The sequence below is a fragment of the Natrix helvetica genome, assembly GCF_964273705.1.
Source record: "Natrix helvetica genome assembly, chromosome: 15".
Classification (NCBI taxonomy): Eukaryota; Metazoa; Chordata; class Lepidosauria; order Squamata; family Natricidae; genus Natrix; species Natrix helvetica.
This window is the reverse complement of record NC_138565.1, coordinates 9013341-9032055: the sequence shown is the minus strand read 5'-3', so window position 1 is coordinate 9032055 and position 18715 is coordinate 9013341. Positions and strand designations below refer to the sequence as shown.

The 18715-nt window shown below is 44.5% G+C and overlaps 1 protein-coding gene and 1 long non-coding RNA gene across 2 annotated transcripts in view; one reads left to right on the top strand and one right to left on the bottom strand.

Moving 5' to 3' along the window:
* The first annotated feature begins 7846 nt into the window (after positions 1-7846).
* The window catches only part of LOC309399630 (uncharacterized protein), a 108926-nt gene continuing 98057 nt past the window's right edge, over positions 7847-18715 (top strand). The window contains exon 1 of the mRNA XM_081967646.1: positions 7847-7862. Coding sequence (XP_081823772.1) covers positions 7854-7862 — 9 coding nt within the window. The 5' untranslated portion in view covers positions 7847-7853. The remainder of the gene's footprint in view (positions 7863-18715) is intronic.
* Positions 14719-17441, bottom strand: LOC309399655. The gene is made up of 2 exons (XR_014176549.1): positions 17378-17441; positions 14719-17048 (listed from the first exon to the last, which is right to left on the bottom strand). It is a non-coding gene; the product is annotated as an uncharacterized lncRNA (long non-coding RNA).

Genomic DNA, 18715 nt, shown 5'->3' with positions numbered 1-18715 from the left:
CTTGATTTATATCGTAATTTTTAAAGAGCATTGTCTGGGAGATCAGACAATGAGAAGTTGGCATGGATTGATAGCTGTCTTTTGTTTGTTTTTATTTTCAATGTTTTAGGTTTTAATGTGTTTTATGGTTTTATAAAGGCTTTTTGGGAGCTGCACAGAGTTGACTAAAAGATGGGCGGTTATAAGAATGTTTTAAATGAATAAGACTCATTAGGGACCTGTTTGAGCAGGTGTTTCCCAGTTTTCAGGATAGTTAAAAGTCCCCCGTTACTATGCTTTCTCTTAATCAGCTAACCATTCAACCAGCCAGAGAGTGCCTTCACGGTGCCCAGTCCCTTCCTTGACCCATGCAGTGAGGTAGGTTCCTCCCTTGATCTTTGGAGTCTGGTCTTTCTCCCCCTGCATTCAGTCAGGGGGAGGTTGAGGGGGCTTTCTGGGGCTCCCTAGGCAAGGTGAGGGAGGGGATGCCTAGAGGGTCACCCAGGAAGGCAAGAGCTGCATATGACAGGCTCAATAATTCCTTTGTAGAACTGAATCAGGAGCTCTTTAGGCAGTTTGAGCTTCCTGAGTTAGTGCAGAAAGAACATTCTTTCTGGTGCTGTTAGATGATGTTTTTGATGTTAGGTGTCCATTTTACGTCTTGAGATAGGATAGAACCTAGAAACGTGAAGGTCTATATTGTTGATACTGTGTTGTCTAGAATTGTAAGAGGTGGTAGTATATTATTTCTCCTAAAATCTACCATCATTAAAACTACGGTTTTTAGTGCATTTCGTTCAACATTGTTCTGATTGCACCCCGAGGCTACTTGTTCAACCTCTCAACTGTATGTAGATTCACTGTTGTCTCGAATGAGACCACTCGCTGTTGTCTCATCTGCAGATTTTAGTACTTTGACACAGTCATCTTTTGAAATGCAGTCATTGGTGTATAGAGAGAAGTGGAGAGAGCACACAGCTCTGGGGGTCCTGTGCTAATTGTACAGGTATCTCCAGTCAGAAATGAAGAAGCTTCTTGGATGAGAAGGAAAACCAGAAAGTCCAGCTGCCTCTTGGAAAATCCCCTTTGGGACAACCATGACCTGAATGACAGAGAATCTCCATAGACATTCAGGATATTCCCAGACAAGTAGGAATATGCTGCCTTTGGAGCAGCTGGCAGAGTCTTTATTGTTTCTTCCTCCATGTTAAATCTTAAAGAATAATTATATGCTTTGGTAATCATCCCCCCCCCCACCACCACATGTAATATTTCATCTAATTCCTTTTGGTCTCTGTAGAGGCCATATTGTTCTAAATCTTTTTTATATCTTGTCCTAATTTGCAGATATGGCCACCAACCTATCTCTATTCCTTGGCTCTTTAATTCTTGGTCAGATTTTAATTTCACTTGCTCATCCAATAAATGTATGTATCTCACTACCTTATTTAGGTCTAATACATTGGGATATATCATTGCCTCCATAGTTGATAGCCAGAGGGATTTTCATATAATGATTTTTCTTAATTTTCTCCCAGATGTATAGTTGGGAATCTCTTACTAAGTGTCCCTGGATATATGAGTATGTTTTGTTTTTTTCTCTCCCAAATAAAAGTATGCCAGCCAAGTTCAAGGTCATGACCCTCTATTGTTAGTATCCTTTTATTATTTAGGTTTATCCAATTTCTTAAGCCAAGTCACAGCTGCCGCATGGTAATAAAAGTTCCCAATCTGGGAGTCCAAAACCTCCCTTATGTCTACTATCTGTAAAGTGGTCTTAATGTTCATATTTTCCAACATTTTACAGTGTTTTGGACTTGGATCTATTTAGGATGCCATATAATATCCAAGGATGACACCCTATTTCTTGGTGTACATTTTAGATTTTTGTCTTAAAATTATTATATAGTTATTACTATATAAGTATTTATTTAGATCTGTTTGCCTCAAGGTGAATGATTAATTTTTAGACTTTGAAGTTTATGCTTTTTGATTGACCAAACCCCAATAGACTGCCCCTTATGGCAATAAAGGTTTCATAAGATAACCTTTATTGTCACATTTTCCTGTGAAAAAAATGGAATTCTGATGCTTGCTCTCAAAATTATATATACATATACATATACATATACATACATACATACATACATACATACATACATACATACATACATACATACATTCGTAGATTTTCACGGGTGTAGGTATGCTGGTTTTGTTGTATTCGGGTCTTTTCCCGTGTAAGATTGAGATTGTCTTTGCAACGTTTCGGCAAGATCTCACCTGCCATCTTCAAGCTTGGGCTTAAAAGTTTGAAAATGGCAGGTGAGATCTTGCCGAAATGTTGCAAAGACAATCTCAATCTTACACAGGAAAAGACCCGAATACAACAAAACCAGCATATATATATATGCTGGTTTTGTTGTATTCGGGTCTTTTCCCGTGTAAGGTTGAGATTGTCTTTGCAACGTTTCGGCAGGATCACACCTGCCATCTTCAAGCTGTGGGCTTAAAATGGGAACGGAGCTGCCGTCTTTCTGTAAGTCTTGGTGGGAGGGGATGGGGTGGTGGATTTGTTTCAGTAAGTGGAATGATTGGTTGTGTGGTTGTATCATGATTGGTAGATTGGTGCTGATTGGTGCAGGTTGTGTGTGCATTGTTGTTTTGTATTTTAACAGCTTGGGTGGTGGGTGGTGTTCGTTTGTTGGCTAGGGCTGGTTTCCAGATGTTTGGTAGGCGGGAGGTATCATCACGTTTGTTCATGCTGTGGGGGTGTTTCTCTATTTCGATGGCTTCCATGATTATTCTCTTGTGGAGGTGTTCTGTTTTGGAGATTAACCTGGCTCCTTCAAAGTTGATTTCGTGTCCTGTAGCTTTAAGGTGCTGGAAAAGGGAAGAAGTTTTTTCTTTTTTTCTTACTGCATTTTTGTGTTCTGTGATGCGTGCATTTATTCTCCTGTTTGTTTGCCCTATGTATATTGCTGGGCAGATTTTGCATGGTATTTCGTAGACTCCTTGGTTTTCTAGCTGGATTTTGTCTTTGGGGTTTCTTAAGATGTTGGCTATTTTTTGGTCAGTGGTGAAGGCTGTCCTGATATTGTGCTTGTGGAGAATTTTGCTGATTTTATCTGTGGTGCCTTTGATGTAAGGGAGGAGGGCGATGCCATTTTCCTGTTCTGTATCTTGGTTTTTTGGGGGAGTCTCCTTTTGGATTAGGTTGGTGATTGTTTTTCTTTGGAATCCATTGGAGATTAATACATTTGTGAGTTTGTGTAATTCAGTTTTCAGGTGGTCTTTGTCGGCTAGGCGTTTGGTTCTGGAGATGAGGGTCTTGGCTACAGAGTTGATCTGTGCAGGGTGGTGATGGGATTGTGCATTTAAGTAGCGGTTGGTGTGTGTTTTTTTCTGGTAGATGGTGTGTCCTAGGGAGCCATTGGGTTTTTTGTAGATTAGGACATCCAGAAAGGGAAGTTGGTTGTTTGCTTCTATTTCCATGGTGAATTGTATTTTGGGGTGTAGGTTGTTGAGATGTGTGAGGAAGTTGTCCAGTTTTTCTTTTCCATGTGGCCAAATCACGAAAGTGTCATCAACATATCTAAGCCAGAGTTTGGGTTTGTGTTCAGATTTGTCTAAGGCATTGGTTTCAAAATGTTCCATGTATAAGTTTGCAATGACAGGAGAGAGGGGTGATCCCATGGGTGCTCCTTCTATCTGTTTGTATCTTTGTCCATTATGGATGAAATATGTGTTGGTTAGGCAGTGGTTGGTCAGGTCTAGGATGTGTTTAGGGGGGTTGTGTTTTTTCTGGATGGCTGTCAAGGCTTCTTTTATGGGCACTTGGGTGAAGAGGGATATGACGTCGAAACTCACAAGTAGGTCGCTGGGTTGTAAGTTTTGTTTCTTTTTTGTTTCTATGAAGTGGAGTGAGTTTTGTACGTTTGAGGTGATGGATTCTGCGTAGGGTTGGAGTTGTTTGGCGAGGAATTTGGCAAGGTTCTGTAGAGGTGAGCCTATGGAGCTGACTATGGGTCTGAGTGGTGTTCCTTCTTTGTGTATCTTGGGGAGTCCATAGAGTTTGGGGCATCTGGAAGATTTCTCTCTGGGGATGATTCTTTGCTGGATCTCTTCACTGATGGCAGAGGCTTTTATTTTGGATTTGGTGGTTTTTTCCAGGTAGGTGGTGGGGTCTGTGTTTATAGGTTTGTAAGCAGGGTCTTGGAGTAGGTTGGATAGTTTGGCTTGGTAGTCAGATGTGTTCATCACCACTGTGGCGTTTCCTTTGTCTGCTGGGAGAATGATTATGTTGTTGTCTTTCTTCAGGTTGGAGAGTGCTTTTTCTTCTTGTTGCTGTAAGTTGCTTCTGGGTGGAATGCTGGAGCAAAGGACGTTGCTGACTGCAAGTCTGATTTTATTGGCTTCATCTGGGTTGATTTTGATGAGTGTAGCTTCAACTCCGCATATGATGTCTTCAGTGGGGATGCGTTTAGGGGCAACTGCAAAGTTGAATCCTCTGGAAAGGACATTGGTTTCAGCTGTGGTGAGGGTTCTGTCTGATATGTTGTGTACTGTTTGTTTCATGAGCTGCTGAGGGGGGGGGGGTTAGGCTTCTGTCCTTTTTCTAGTCTGTAGAGTTTGTTGGAGTGTTTTTCTGTCTTATAGGAGGTTTCTGTTTCTGCTCTCCAGAGGGCTAGTTGTTTGAATTTGTCCCAGAGTGCTGGGTGGATTTTGTTGCTGAGTTTGAGGTGAAGAGTGAGTAGGTCCCGGTTGGTTTGGTCTAGTAGGAATCTTTTCCTGTGGAGTTCGTTTCTGATTAGGGCTAATTCAGTTCTTTTCAGGATCCTTTCGGTGGCTGAGGTTTGTGAATGGAATTTTAGTTGGAAGCATGTGGGGATGAGGCTTTTGTCTCGGCAGGTTGCGTAGGAATGTTAGGTCACATAAGATGGTGGCTCTCCGGACTTCATATATATATATATATATATATATATATATATATATATATATATATATATATATATATATATATATATATATATATATATGTGTGTGTGTGTGTGTGTGTGTGTGTGTGTGTGTGTGTGTGTGTGTGTGTGTGTGTGTGTGTGTGTGTGTGTGTGTGTGTTGTGTGTGTGTGTGTGTGTGTATGTGTATACATATACATACATACATACATATATATATAGTATTTGTACTGATAAATAAATAAAGGGAGACTAGTATAGATCTATTTCGAGCTAATTAGCTCTCATCAACTAGCCATACCCTTACTGGGATTTGAACCTGGGCTGTATTATATCTTAGGCAGGAGTCTTAGCCACTAAGCCACAGGCTCGCCTCCTTATCAGTTGAGCCAGGGAAATAGGTATGTATTTGTGTTACAACCCCTGGTATGCCTAAATATGGGAGGAAGGTCACTACTCCCTCTTTCTGTCCTTCGGCTCATCACAGAAGACCATGCAGGCAGAAAACCATATTGTATTTGTTGTATATATATATATTGTATTTGTGCTGATAAATAAATAGAGAGACTAGTAGTGAGCTCCCTCCCATATTTGGGCATACCAGGGGTTGTAACACACGTACATACATACATACATACATACATACATACATATATACACACACACATACTATACATACATACATATATACATACAAACATACACACACATACAAATACACTCTCTCTCTCACAAACACACCAATTACAATACATAATGGAAAAAAGAGATTTGGGAGTTCACAGGGTTGATACTTCTTGATATGGAAGAAAAGTGACTGAATCTGATGTGCTGCTTCGGATACCGCAGAGTCTCTTCCCAGGAGGTAACACAGCGCTTGTGGAGAGGAGGCCTCGTGTCCCAGACAATCCGGCGGAAGCTGCTCAGGCATTGCTTCTAGCTGACAGTTGACTATTTCTGGGACGGAAAGTACTTTAGTGGGATGAGACATTTTATTTTGAATTAGAGAATTCCCATATTAACATGTTCTGACTTTGCAACATGAGTACGTCAGGGTAAGATAAAAATCAACACTGCCATTTTCTTGTCTAGTACTACCTGTAAACATCTAGTACAACCGATACATTTTGGGGGCAATACGTCAAACTCTCATGAAAGATAACTGCAAAATACATCCCAGGGACAGTAAGCATAGTTGAGTGAGCCAAGCCCCCTCCCCTCCAGCTGCCTTACCAGCCCCTCCCTCCCTGAATCCACCTCCTCCTTTCTCATCCCTTCTTTCTACCTTCTTTCCAAAAACTACAGCAAAGGAGGGAAATCCCTTCCAATACTGCCCCCATCATATTTGCATTTGTCAACCTTTTTTGACACCTTGGAAACCTGATGCCGAAGTTGGGGTGTGGGTGTATTTTCCCCCTTCACCCCTTCCCTCTTGGGAGGGGACTCCTGTTGCAGCTCCACACCAAACTTGGCTCCTGAGTTTGGAGATTAAGACTAATCATTTAAAATGATTAATCATAATTAAAAGTAACAGGAAATAAGGGCCGGGTGTTCTCATTTTCTCCCTGCTTCCCATTCCCAAGAAGGGGCCAAATGGGTATTTCTGCCCTTGCAATATAACCCCTGATAAAGTGGCTACAAATAGAGGGAAGATTTCCCATTTTCTACATACAGCATTGCCAGTCAAATGTTTTTAGGAGGAGATCAAACCAATCCTTCAAGCTGTCCATTTCTCACAAAAGACAGATTGTTGGATGTAGACTGCCCCTTTGTAGGGAAGCTCCACTAAGACTCATTTATACAGCCTTGGGTCAACCTCCCATTGCATTCCCTTTCGGTTGCCATATTGGTTTGTGTTTTGTAACATCGTCCCAGATGAGCTCCCTCCATTATTTCTGCTTAAGTGAGACACCTTATTCTGAATCCCAAAGTAAAACAGCAATCCAGGACAGAAAAAAAAAATCCGGTCTGCCTTGAACAACTTCTGCCCCTCAAAAATATTGTATACCTTAATGATGCTTAAACCCCAAGGCACATGGCCCTCTTTTACCCAAGTTCCAAATGTTGAGGGACCCAGCAGTTAAAGAGACCCAGAAAGAATCCAACTTGGATCATATCAAATGACATGATTTCCTTTTTCCAACAATGAGGTATTGATTTCTAAGAGGAAATTCACTAGCAGGAACCATTGGCAGGAGATTCTCCTCCTTAGGTCCTCTTTAACTGCAGAAGGTCTCCTTTTGTGCAAGAATTCCACATTCTTATATCCAGGAAGAAAATGTATCCATGTAGTTGCAATTTAAAAGAAGACTTGAGTGAGTCACATATGTAGAGTTTATTTATTCCTTTGGATCCTGACTTTATTATTTCTGCAAATGAGGCAGAGAAGAAGATGTGGAAGAAAAGAGACTATTTGGAGCTCAGGGTTGGACTGAGGGGTCTTTGGAGCTCTCTGAGCCCCTCCCTCCTCTCTTCCCCCAACAACAACCCTGTGAGGTGGGCTGGACCGAAAGAGCGTCCCTTGCTTTCTCCCCCTGTGCCTCCATCACTGGACCCCTCTGGCTCCCCTTTATAGGCGGCTATAAAGTCTCCACCCCAGAAGAGCCTCTGACCTCCCCCAGCCTCAATAGGGGGGAAAGAGGGGGGAGAAGGACCCCAAAGATCAAACGGAGCGCTCCGCCTCCACCTCCGTGGGGAACCATAGCAACCATCCGCACCGCGCAGGCGCCATCTGGCTGGTCGGAGAAAGGCGCCGATTGGTCACTCTCGGGGGGGGGGATTGGCGGGAGGACTCCTTGGGGCGGTCCCTCCAAAGGAAAAGGCGCAACTTCATGAGGAAAAAGGGCATGAAGCCTCCACTTCCGGAAACGAAAAGGGCAAAGAGGGAACTGCCTAAACGGTGACAGAGGAGCCCGGATGATGCAGGTTTGGCGCAGGGGATGCTGGGAGTGGTAGTCCGGGAGGGTCTCTTCCGGGTCTGCTAGTGGCTACGGCCTGAGCCTCTCCTGCGGGGAAGGGGACGCAGCCGTGACCCGCCTCTCTCACTCTCCCCTACAGGAGGATGGAGGAGCCTGGCGGGAGAAGGCAGGAAGGAAACGCCGCCTGAGAGGAGGAGGAGGAGAGCGGGCCCCGCGGAACAGCCCTGCCCGGTCCCGGCGCGGCTTCCCCGGGAGACGGCGGGGAAAGGCCGGGAGGCTCCAAAGCTGCAGGCGGGATGAGCCCAGGGAGACCCCGGAAAAGGCGGCTGCCTGGAGGGCGATGCGGGGAGGAGGAAACGGGCGGAGACCCCGAGACGGGCCAGGAGGGCGGAGGGTCCTTAGGAAGACCCCGGAATCCCCAAAGGATCCAGGAGGAAGAAGAGGAATATCAGTGCCCGGAATGTGAGAAATCCTTCAAAAATAATAGACATTTTGAAAACCATCTAAGAATCCACTCCGTTGGAAACCCACATCAATGCCTTGAATGTGGAAAGGACTTCTGTCAGAGAGCAGTTCTTGATCAACATCAAAGGATCCACACAGGAGAGAAACCTTATAAGTGTCTGGAGTGTGGAAAGAGGTTCCGTCATAGCAGCACCCTTTATGCACATCAAAGACTCCATTTCCAAAAACTGTACCAATGCAGGGAATGTAAGAAGCACTTCAAAACCATTCAAATCCTTGAAAAACATCAAAGGATCCACAAGCCAAATATATGCCTGGAGTGTGGAAAGAGCTTCAGTCAAAGGGGAAGTCTTGATGAACATCAAAGAATCCACACAGGAGAAAAATACTACAAATGCCCGGAGTGTGGAAAGAGCTTTACTTATGCTTCAAACCTCCATCAACATCAAATAATCCACACAGGAGAAAAACCCTACAGATGCCTGGAGTGTGGAAAGAGCTTCAATAATGCTTCAAGCTGCCGTCGACATCAAAGAATCCACACAGGAGAAAAACCACATAAATGCCTCGAATGTGGAAAGTGTTTCAGTCAGAGAGGACATCTGTATGAACATCAAAGAATCCATTCAGGAGACAAACCTCATAAATGCCCGGAGTGTGGAAAGAGCTTCAGTCGGAGGAGGAACCTTTATATACATCAAAGAATCCACTCAGGAGAAAAACCACATAAATGTCTGGAGTGTGGAAAGAGTTTCAGTCAGAGAGGACACCTTAATGTGCATCAAACTATCCACACAAAAGAAAAACCACATAAATGCCTGGAATGTGGAAAGAGTTTCAGTCGGAGAGGAAATCTGTATATACATCAAAATATTCACACTGGGAAAAAACCACATACATGTCTCGAGTGTGGAAAGAGCTTCAATGCTAGAAGAACTCTGTATAGACATCAAAGAATCCACTCAGGAGAAAAAGCATATCAATGTCTGGAATGTGGAAAGAGATTCAGTCAGAGTGGAATCCTTTCCCTGCATCAAAGAATCCACTCAGGAGAAAAACCGTATCAATGTCTGGAGTGTGGAAAGTGTTTCAGTATGACAAGGACTCTGTATAGGCATCAAAGAATCCACACAGGAGAAAAACCACATAAATGCCTTGAATGTGGAAAGAGCTTCAATCGGAGAGATAGTCTCTACATGCATCAAAGGATCCACTCACCAGAAAAACCACATGAATGCCTTGTGTGTGGAAAGAGCTATAGTTGGCGTAGAGGCCTCCATCGACACCAAAGAATTCATGAAGGTGAAAAATTATAAACATGAGTGTGAGAAGACTTTCATTCCCAGAGTGTACATCAGGAATTGAACTGAATTGCATATTTAATTTGGCCACGTGTGAATTGGCAAACAAGGAATTTGTCCCTAGTAGTGCATAAGCTCTCAGGGTACATACAAAGCAACAGAATAATGATATTCATGACATAATTATAATAATTCTAATAAGGTTGTGTAAAGAAGATAATAAGGGTAAGTAATAATTGCCAAATAAGCTTTCTCGGGGTGAATAATAAAGGACTTTTCCAGGTGTTATCACCTTTAAAGCGCTCCATGGCTCAGGACCTAGTTATTTGCGGGATCGCATCCTCCCACACACATCCCTGCGACCAATTCGCTCTCACAGAGAGGGACTCCTCCAGGTACCATCCGCTAAGCAATGCCGGCGGGCGGTGCCCAGGAGTAGGGCCTTCTCTGTGATGGGCCCAACCCTCTGGAACGACCTTCCCCCCCCCCATATTAGAATTACTGCTGATCTCCGCTCCTTCCGTAAGAAACTCAAGACCCACCTGTTCCAATTAGCTGGCCTGGCCCAATCATAATCATAATCATAATCTAATCCCGACCTTCCTGGCCGGTATTTTAAATTTTAAATTCTGGGGTATTTTAATTGGTTTTAATTATTAGTTAATTTTATGATTATTGTACAGACTTTTCGTTCAACTTGTTTGTCTGGGGTTTTGTATTTCTGTTGTTTATTGTATATTTTATTTCTGTCTGTACACTGCCCCGAGTCCCCTTGGGGAGAAGGGGTGGTTTATAAATTTAATAAATTGAATTAAATTGAATTGTACATGCTAAATGTTTCAATTGGCTGAAATTGTACCTTTTCACAGTGGACTTTTGTGACTCATGATGCCATTTCCCATGTGCATGTTCCCAATTCTGCGTCCTGAATTCCTTCTTTTTTTGAGGGAAATCTCTTTGCTATAATATCCTAATAAAGGGTCTATAAATAATCATCCCACTTGTTGCCTAATTGGAGCAAGTCTGTCATTGCTAAATCTAGGGCTGATTTGGCCTTGATCAAGGTGTGAAAATGCTTTTCCCTGTCATTGTTTGATAAAATCTATTCTATGTGGGTTTTGTAAATGCGGGTACCATGTAAGACAATATCCAGAGATCTGAAACTCCTGTCAATTGGATTCTCTCAAGGGTCCCCTTGTCTTCCAGCAGCACGTAAATTTGTCCCTTGTGAAGTGTTATCTAGTATCAATTTTTTTTCAGTTGTTTAACCTTCACAAGCATTCATTGTATTTTATTGTTTTATCATTCTTTTTACTGATACTGAATATAAGTGTTTGTTTCTCTACCGTCTAAAAAAACATTAATAAATGTTTTTGTTTTGCTTCAATTACTTGATGATCTGCATTTTCAAGTGGGCAAAGAAACCCCTTTGCAAAGGTAAAAGTCTCAAATTCAGGTAACCACATTCTTTTCAGCTGCACACCAAACTTGGTGCCTGAGTTTGGGGATTAAGACATGATTTAAAATGATCAACCAATAATTAAAAGTAACCAGAAAAACAGCCAGGTGTTCTCATTTTCACCCTGCTTCCCTCTAATAAGCGGTCAAATGGGCATTTTTGCTCTTGCAATACAACTCTGATAAATTGGCTACAAATAGAGGGAAGATTTCACAGAGTCCAGGAGCCCTTCTGAAGACTAACTTACCTCTTAGAAGGCATTTTCACTCTGACAACTGGCAGTTTAGCCTGCATGGATGAGGTCATAAAGGCATCAGAATTCCCATCGAGATGATAGGTGGCCTATCAAACCTCACCTGCTCCACCTTTTCTACATGTAGTATTGCCAGGCAATTGTCTTTTGGAGGCAAGGAGACAAATCACTAAGGCTGCCCATTTCTCACAGAAGACAGCTTGTTGGATGTAGACTGCCCCTTTGTAGGGAAGCTCCACTAAGACTTATTTATACAGCCTCCCTTTCGGTTGCCATGTTGTTTTGTGTTTTGTAACATCATCCCAGATCAGCTCCCTCCGTTATTCCTGCTTAGGTGAGACACCTTATTCTGAATCCCAAAGCAATCCAGGACAGAAAAAAAAAACCCTCTCTCCCTTGAACTTCTGCCAAAATAAAATATTGTATAGCTTAATGATGGTGGAGCCCACCCACCCCCGCAAGGCACATGACCCTCTTTTGACCAAGTTCCAAATGCTGAGGGACCCAGCAGTTAAAGAGACCCAGAAAGAATCCAACTTGGATCCTATCAACATTGCATGATTTCCTATTTCCTTTTTTCAACAATGAGGTATTGATTTCTATGAGGAAATTCATTAGCAGGAACCATTGATTCTCCTAAGGAGAATTCTCCTCCTTAGTCCTCTTTAACTGGAGACCGTCTCCTTTTGTGCAAGAATTCCACATTCTTCTATCTAGAAAGAACATCTTTCCTGCATCAAATAGAAGGCATGTAGTTGCAATTTAAAAACAGACTTGAGTGAGTCACATGTGGAGAGTTTCTTTATTCATTTGGATCCTGACTTTATTATTTCTGCAAATGAGGCAGAGAAGAAGATGTGGAAGAAAAGGAAGGAGACTATTTGGGGCTCAGGGTTGGACTGAGGGGTCTTTGGAGCTCTCTGAGCCCCTCCCCCTCCCAGCCACGGGGACCCCTCCCTCCTCTCTTCCCCCAACAACAACCCTGTGAGGTGGGCTGGACCGAAAGAGCGTCCCTTGCTTTTTCCCCCTGTGCCTCCATCACTGGACCCCTCTGGCTCCCCTTATAGGCGGCTATAAGGTCTCCGCCCCAGAAGAGCCCCTGACCTCCCCCAGCCTCAATTAGGGGGAAAGTGGGGGGGGACCCCAAAGATCAAAGGGAGCCCTCCGCCCCCACCTCCACGGGGAACCATAGCAACTATCAACACCGCACAAGCGCATATCTGGCTTTTTGAAGGAAGACGGATGCCCATTGGTCGCTCTGGGGAGAGCGGCGATTGGCAGGAGGACTCCTTGGGGCGGTGCCTCCAAAGGAACAGGCAGAACTGTTATTATGGGTGTCTGAGAAGCTGAATCCTGGGGGCTAGAGGGGTAGCCAGTTGGGAGGAGAGGAAAAACAGCTCCTCTTTTATCATTCTCTGGCCCTGTTTTCAGGCAATGAGCCTTGACTGGGGCCGGAAGTAGGGAAGCAATTGGGAAGACTGGCTTGCAAAGGCCATAAAGACACCTGGCAGCTCTTCACATGTAAGGGGGGTTCCCATGAAATGCACTGTGGCTCTTAGCGAGTCAGAGACCCCTGAGTGGAAGCACTGGGGGGGGGGCTCTGTCTTTGAAGCAGGAGGGAGGGGGAGCAGCAGGGAGAGTAGCCCTCCATGCCATCCTTGCAGCCGGCAGAAGAAGTAGGGAAGCCAATAATTCTCCGCGATTTCTCAGTGTTCCCTTTGGTGGACGATCTGTTATTATAATACATTGACCAGACCATCATGCAGGAATACGTTGATACGCTCTTCTTCCACATAACATCCAGATGTTATCTAATGTATTTGTGGTGTGGTTATTTTCTGATACCAATTGTTTAACCATAGCTCTTACTAAATTACATAAGTATAAACCATTTGTTTCGATGCTTTGTAATATAGTAGGACACCCCTGTGCTATCGGACAACCTCCCGTGATTTGATTTGTACAGCCAAATTCAGTATAATTTGTAAGATGTTCAACGAAGGTTTGATATGGGGTTGTTTAACACAAATGTTTTGTCACAATATGGATATTTTCCTACATACAAAGTATTCTTATTGCTAGTGCAGGGGTGTCCAAACTTGGGAACTTTAAGATCTGTGGACTTCAACTCCCAGAATTCACCAGCCAGCCATACTGGCAGCAGAATTCTGGGAGTTGAAGTCCACAAGTCTTAAAGTTCCCAAGTTTGGACACCCCTGTGCTAGTGGTATTACTAGTATATTCCCAACAATATGCTGCCTTCTCCTGAATTCTACTTCCAATCGCTAAAGCTGTATAGATAGTATGTTCTTTTTCCAGTATTCCATCTTATCCAAGGATGTTGTATCCAGCCTGTTTTGTTAAAAGGCACCGCATGTACCATGAGTGCTCCTTTTGTGTGTGTAGGAACATGCATACAAATCCAACAGTCAGTTCTGTTAACTATTCTTGAAACATTTTGAACATCCCACAGAAAGCGATTTTGGTCCCAAAGTCCTTGTTCTGGAATGCCATCCTGTGGGGATATCGTTGCCAAAGTTGGAGGGAAAAGACATGTAAAAAATAGACACACTACAAGAGAGTTCACATTTAAGCAAGAAAAGCAGCCATTAAAAAGTTCTCTGGCATTGGCTCCACATTTTGATCTTGCAAGAGCTGACTGGCTTGAGCAGACAAAGCCTTAATCTGTCCCCAAGTTGGATTATGTTTCTTCCGAGATGTCCGGTCTCGATCCGTTTGAGAATTCTGCAGACTGAGGGAGAATTTGGGTGTATTTTTCAATCCCTCCAAGGTTTTACACACCATGCTGGAATCCATACAGGTCCGGTTGAAGCAAACACAGCAGCATATCCTCGTCCCGGACCATGCCATTCAGGGTTAGGTAACAATCTATACATTACTTTTGGCTGAGGATGACTCGTTCTATGGCCAAAGTGATTATCCACTGGAGTAGATAATTTTTTTTATATTAAGATGATTTAGTGTGAATAGAACTTTGTTCAGCCATTCCTGTTTCCCAGGAAGGGCTACGGGATTTCCCCGTTTTTTTATGTTTTTCCAAAGCTGATTTTAGGGTGTAATTAGCTCGTTCTACAATAGCCTGCTCTGTGGAATTATAGGGAATGCCAAAATGTGTTTAACTTGCCATTTCTCACAAAATTCAGCAAAGAGTTTACTACAATATGCTGGACCATTATCTGTTTTTAAAGTAGAGGGTAGGCCCATAACAGCAAATGTCCTAATACAATGATTTATAACATGTTTTCTGGCCTCTCCTTTTTGCGGAGTATCCCAAATGAAATTAGAATAAGTATCAATTGCAACATGAAGATATTTCCAGGAGAAAAGAAAAATCAAAATTGTATTCAGAGCAAACAAAGAAATGTAACTGCGTAACTTTTATATGCAGATGAAAGATCACAACAATGAAAGGTAAAAATACAAGAGCAAATCACCCATTTACTTTAAATTTCTCAGAAGAGAGAGGAAAAAAAAATAGTTAAAGAGAGCAGAAAAACTTCAGCCACCTTTAAAAGGAAGGAGGGAAAGAAGGAGGGTGGGATGCACAGAGGCATTCATAAGTATACACACACTCATGGTAAAAATGAACAGACACTCATTCTCCCCGCCTTTCCTGCTTCCCTCCAAAGAATGTCCCAGAAGGAAGAGGGGGGGAATTCACGCAGCTGGATCCCTTATCACTCCCTGGGGCATCAGGGACACATACTCACATTCATACTGCAATCAGACCTTCATGCTTGCTCATGCCAACCAATCATAAGTATTTCAGGAAGCTTTTTTCACAAGCCACCAAGCTTCATTTTCTTTTATTAGAGGATCTCATCCTCCCTTCAGGTTTTGAAATGATAGCACACATGCATACACACATACCATTAAACAACCTTGCAACTTACTGTTTCTTTCTCTGAAAGGGGAAAAACTACATTCATACCAACTTTTACCATCAACATACTCACATTTGCACTGCAATCATTAATTTCACATAGAAAAGTCCCATTTCATTCTTTCTTCATGCAAAGCAGTTATTACAATTATTTCAGGGAGCTGTACATAAGCCAATGAGCTCCATTTTCTATGAGAGATTCCTTGTGTGTGCAATCACACTTGGCCAATAAAAAACTCTACTCTCCTCTACTCTCAATTACTCAGACATATATCATGACCGAAGGTCTTTCCACACTCAGGCAAGTTTATAGTTTTTTCCCCATGTGAATCCTTCGATATCGAAGGAAGCGCTACTCACTCAAGGGGTTTATATGGTTTTTCTCCACTGAGGATTCTTTGATGTGAATTAAGGGATTGCTGTGAAGTGAATTGCTTGCCACAATCCAGGCATTTGCAGGCAGCCCTCGATTTACAACTACAATTCAACCGCAATTTTTTTTGCTAAGTAAAACATTGAAGTGAATTTTACGACCTTTATTGCCAGTTATGTAAATCACTCCAACTGTAACAGTTTTAAGTGAATTTGGATTTCCCATTGACTTTGCTTGCAGGAAGGTCACAAAAGGTGCTATGACTGCAGCAGGCACAAAAAGGAGTCAGTTTACAAACATCTGAATTTTGATTAAGTGACGTCAGTGTGAAAAACAGCCATAAGGCACTCTCTTCAGAGCTGTTGTAACTTTGAACAGTTACTAAATGAACTGCTGTAAGTTGGGGACTGACTGTATCTGGTTATTCTCCCATGTGGATTCTTTGATGTTTATAAAGACTTCTGGTCTCCTAGAAACTATTTCCACACTCCAGGAATTTATGAGGTTTCTCTCCTGCGTGGATCTTTTGATGTTGATAAAGGCTGCTCCTCTCACTGAAGCTCTTTCCACACTCCAGGCATTTATGAGGTTTTTCTCCTGTGTGGATCCTTTGATGTTTATAAAGGCTGCTCCTCTGACTGAAGCTCTTTCCACAATCCAGGCAGGTATGAGGTTTCTCTCCTGTGTGGATTCTTGCATGTTGCGTAAGTTCTGTTCTCCAATTGAAGGTCTTTCCACACTCAAAGCATTTATGTGGGTTTCCAAATGAGTGGATTTTTAGATGGTTTTCAAGATGGTCGTTTCTCTTGAAGGATTTTTCACATTCCGGGCATTGATATTTCCTTCCTCCCTCCTGGATTCTTTGGGGATTCCGGGGTGTTCCGAAGGACCCTCCGCCCTCCAGGCATTTCTTCCTTTTCTCTCCCCAATGGATCCTTTGATGTCTATAAAGGTTGTCCTTCCGACTGAAGCTCTTTCCACATTCCAGGCATTTATGAGGGTTTTCTCCCATGTGGATCCTTTGGTGTCTATAAAGGTTTCCCAAATGACAGAAGCTCTTTCCACACTCCAGGCATTCATGACCTTTCGCTCCTGTGTGGATCCTTAGATGGCTGTGAAGATGTCCATTATTTTTGAAGGATTTTTCGCATTCCGGGCACTGATGTTTCCTTCCTCCCTCCTGGGTCCTTTGGGGATTTCTGGGTCTTCTGAATGACCCTCCGCCCTCCGGGACCGTCTCGGGGTCTCCGCCCGTTTCCTCCTCCCCGAATCGCCCTCCAGGCAGCCGCCTTTCCCGCGGTCTCCCTGGGCTCATCCTGGCTGCAGCCCCGGAGCCTCCCGACCTTTCCCCGCCGTCTCCCGGGGGAAGCTGCGCTTGGATTTCTTCCTGTTACGAGGCGCTTCCTTCCTTCCTTCCCCGCCAGGCTCCTCCGTCCTCCTGTAGGGGAGAGAAAGAGGCGGGTCACAGCTGCGTCCCCTTCCCCGCAGGACAGGGCCAGACCGAAGCCTCCGCCTGCCAAGGTCCTTCCCCGCCCGCCCTCCGTCAGACTAGGCCTCGGGCTCCCTGGCCTTCTCTCACCGAGTTAATCTCCGAGACTGCAACTCCCAGCATCCCCTGCGCCAAACCTGGATAATCCGCGCTCCTCTCCGCCTGTCACGGTCCTTCCCCGCCCGCCCCTCCGTCAGACTAGGCCTCGGGCTGCCAGGTCTCCTTTCACCGGGAGAGACCCTCCTGGACTGCAACTCCCAGCATCCCCTGCGCCAAACCTGATTAATCCGCGCTCCTCTCTCGCCGATTCAGGCAGTTCCCTCGTTGCCCGTTTCGCTTCCGGAAGTGGAGGCTTCACGCCCTTTTTTCTGCAGAATTTCCGCTTGTTCCTTTGGGGGAACCGCCCCTAAGAGTCATCCTGCCAATCGCCGTCCTCCCCAGAGCGACCAATCGGCTTCCGCCTTCCTTCAACCAACCAGCGGACGCCTGCGCAGTGCCGAAGGTTTCTTTGCCCCCGTCCGGTGGTGAAGAGGGGGGACTCCCTCTGATCTTCTCCCCCCCTTCTCCCCTCCTCTCCCGGAGTCCCTCCCCAGGCAAGGCGGGGGGGAGGGAAATTTGGGGGGCTTCCCCCTGCAGCTCCTGAACCCCCAATGACCCCTTTGCAAATCTGCGGGGGGGGGGGAGAGAATCCCCTCCAGGACCCCCCCCCCCTTAATATGTGGACCCTCAGCCTCTTCTGGCCTCCAGGAAGACCCCTTGTACCCCTCCCCCAGCGCCCCCCCCACGCTCTACCTCCCTCCCCAGGAAGAGAGGCCCGGGGCTGGAGGGCCCCCACCGCCTGGGGGGGCTTTTCCTGGTTGATGCGTCTCCCCAAAGGCTGGAGGGGCTCCTGGTGCTTCTGCTCTCTTGCACTGCAGCTCCTCCTCGGCTGGGAGGCGATCCTGATGGAGCCCCTCCATAAGTCTTTAACCTTGGAGGTCAACCATCTCCCCAATGGCAACTGTTAAGGTTTGACTTCATTTTAACGTTCTTGTTTTTGCAGGATAAATACCTGAGGCGATCTGAGGCTGGAGCGCAGTGAGGTCCTGAAGGCGTTTTTAGACCTGTGGAGGAAGTTCTCCTGTCAGCTAACAGAATAAGAACAACGGAGCTGGAAGGGGCCTTGGAGGTCTTCTAGTCCAACCCCCTGCTCAAGCAGGAGATCTTATCCCACAGCTGCTTTTTCAAGAGGCAACTGAACTTCATTTGATTTTCTTTGAAGATGTTTCACTTCTCATCCAAGAAGCTTCCTCAGTTCTTTAGTACCAAAGAAGCTTCTTGGATGAGAAGCGAAACGCCTTCAAAGGAAAACCAGAAAGTCCAGCTGCCTCTTGGAAAATCCCCTTTGGGACAACCATGACCTGAATGACGGAGAATCTCCATAGACATTCAGGATATTCCCAGACAAGTAGGAATATGCTGCCTTTGGAGGAGCTGGCAGAGTCTTCATTGGCTTCTATGTTATTTTTCTCCTTTTATGCATCTATACATTCCCCACAATTAAAATAATGTATTAAATTCTGGGAGTCCAAGAATCCGAAACCTAGGGAGAGGGGAGCTGGCCAGTTTGGGGGGAT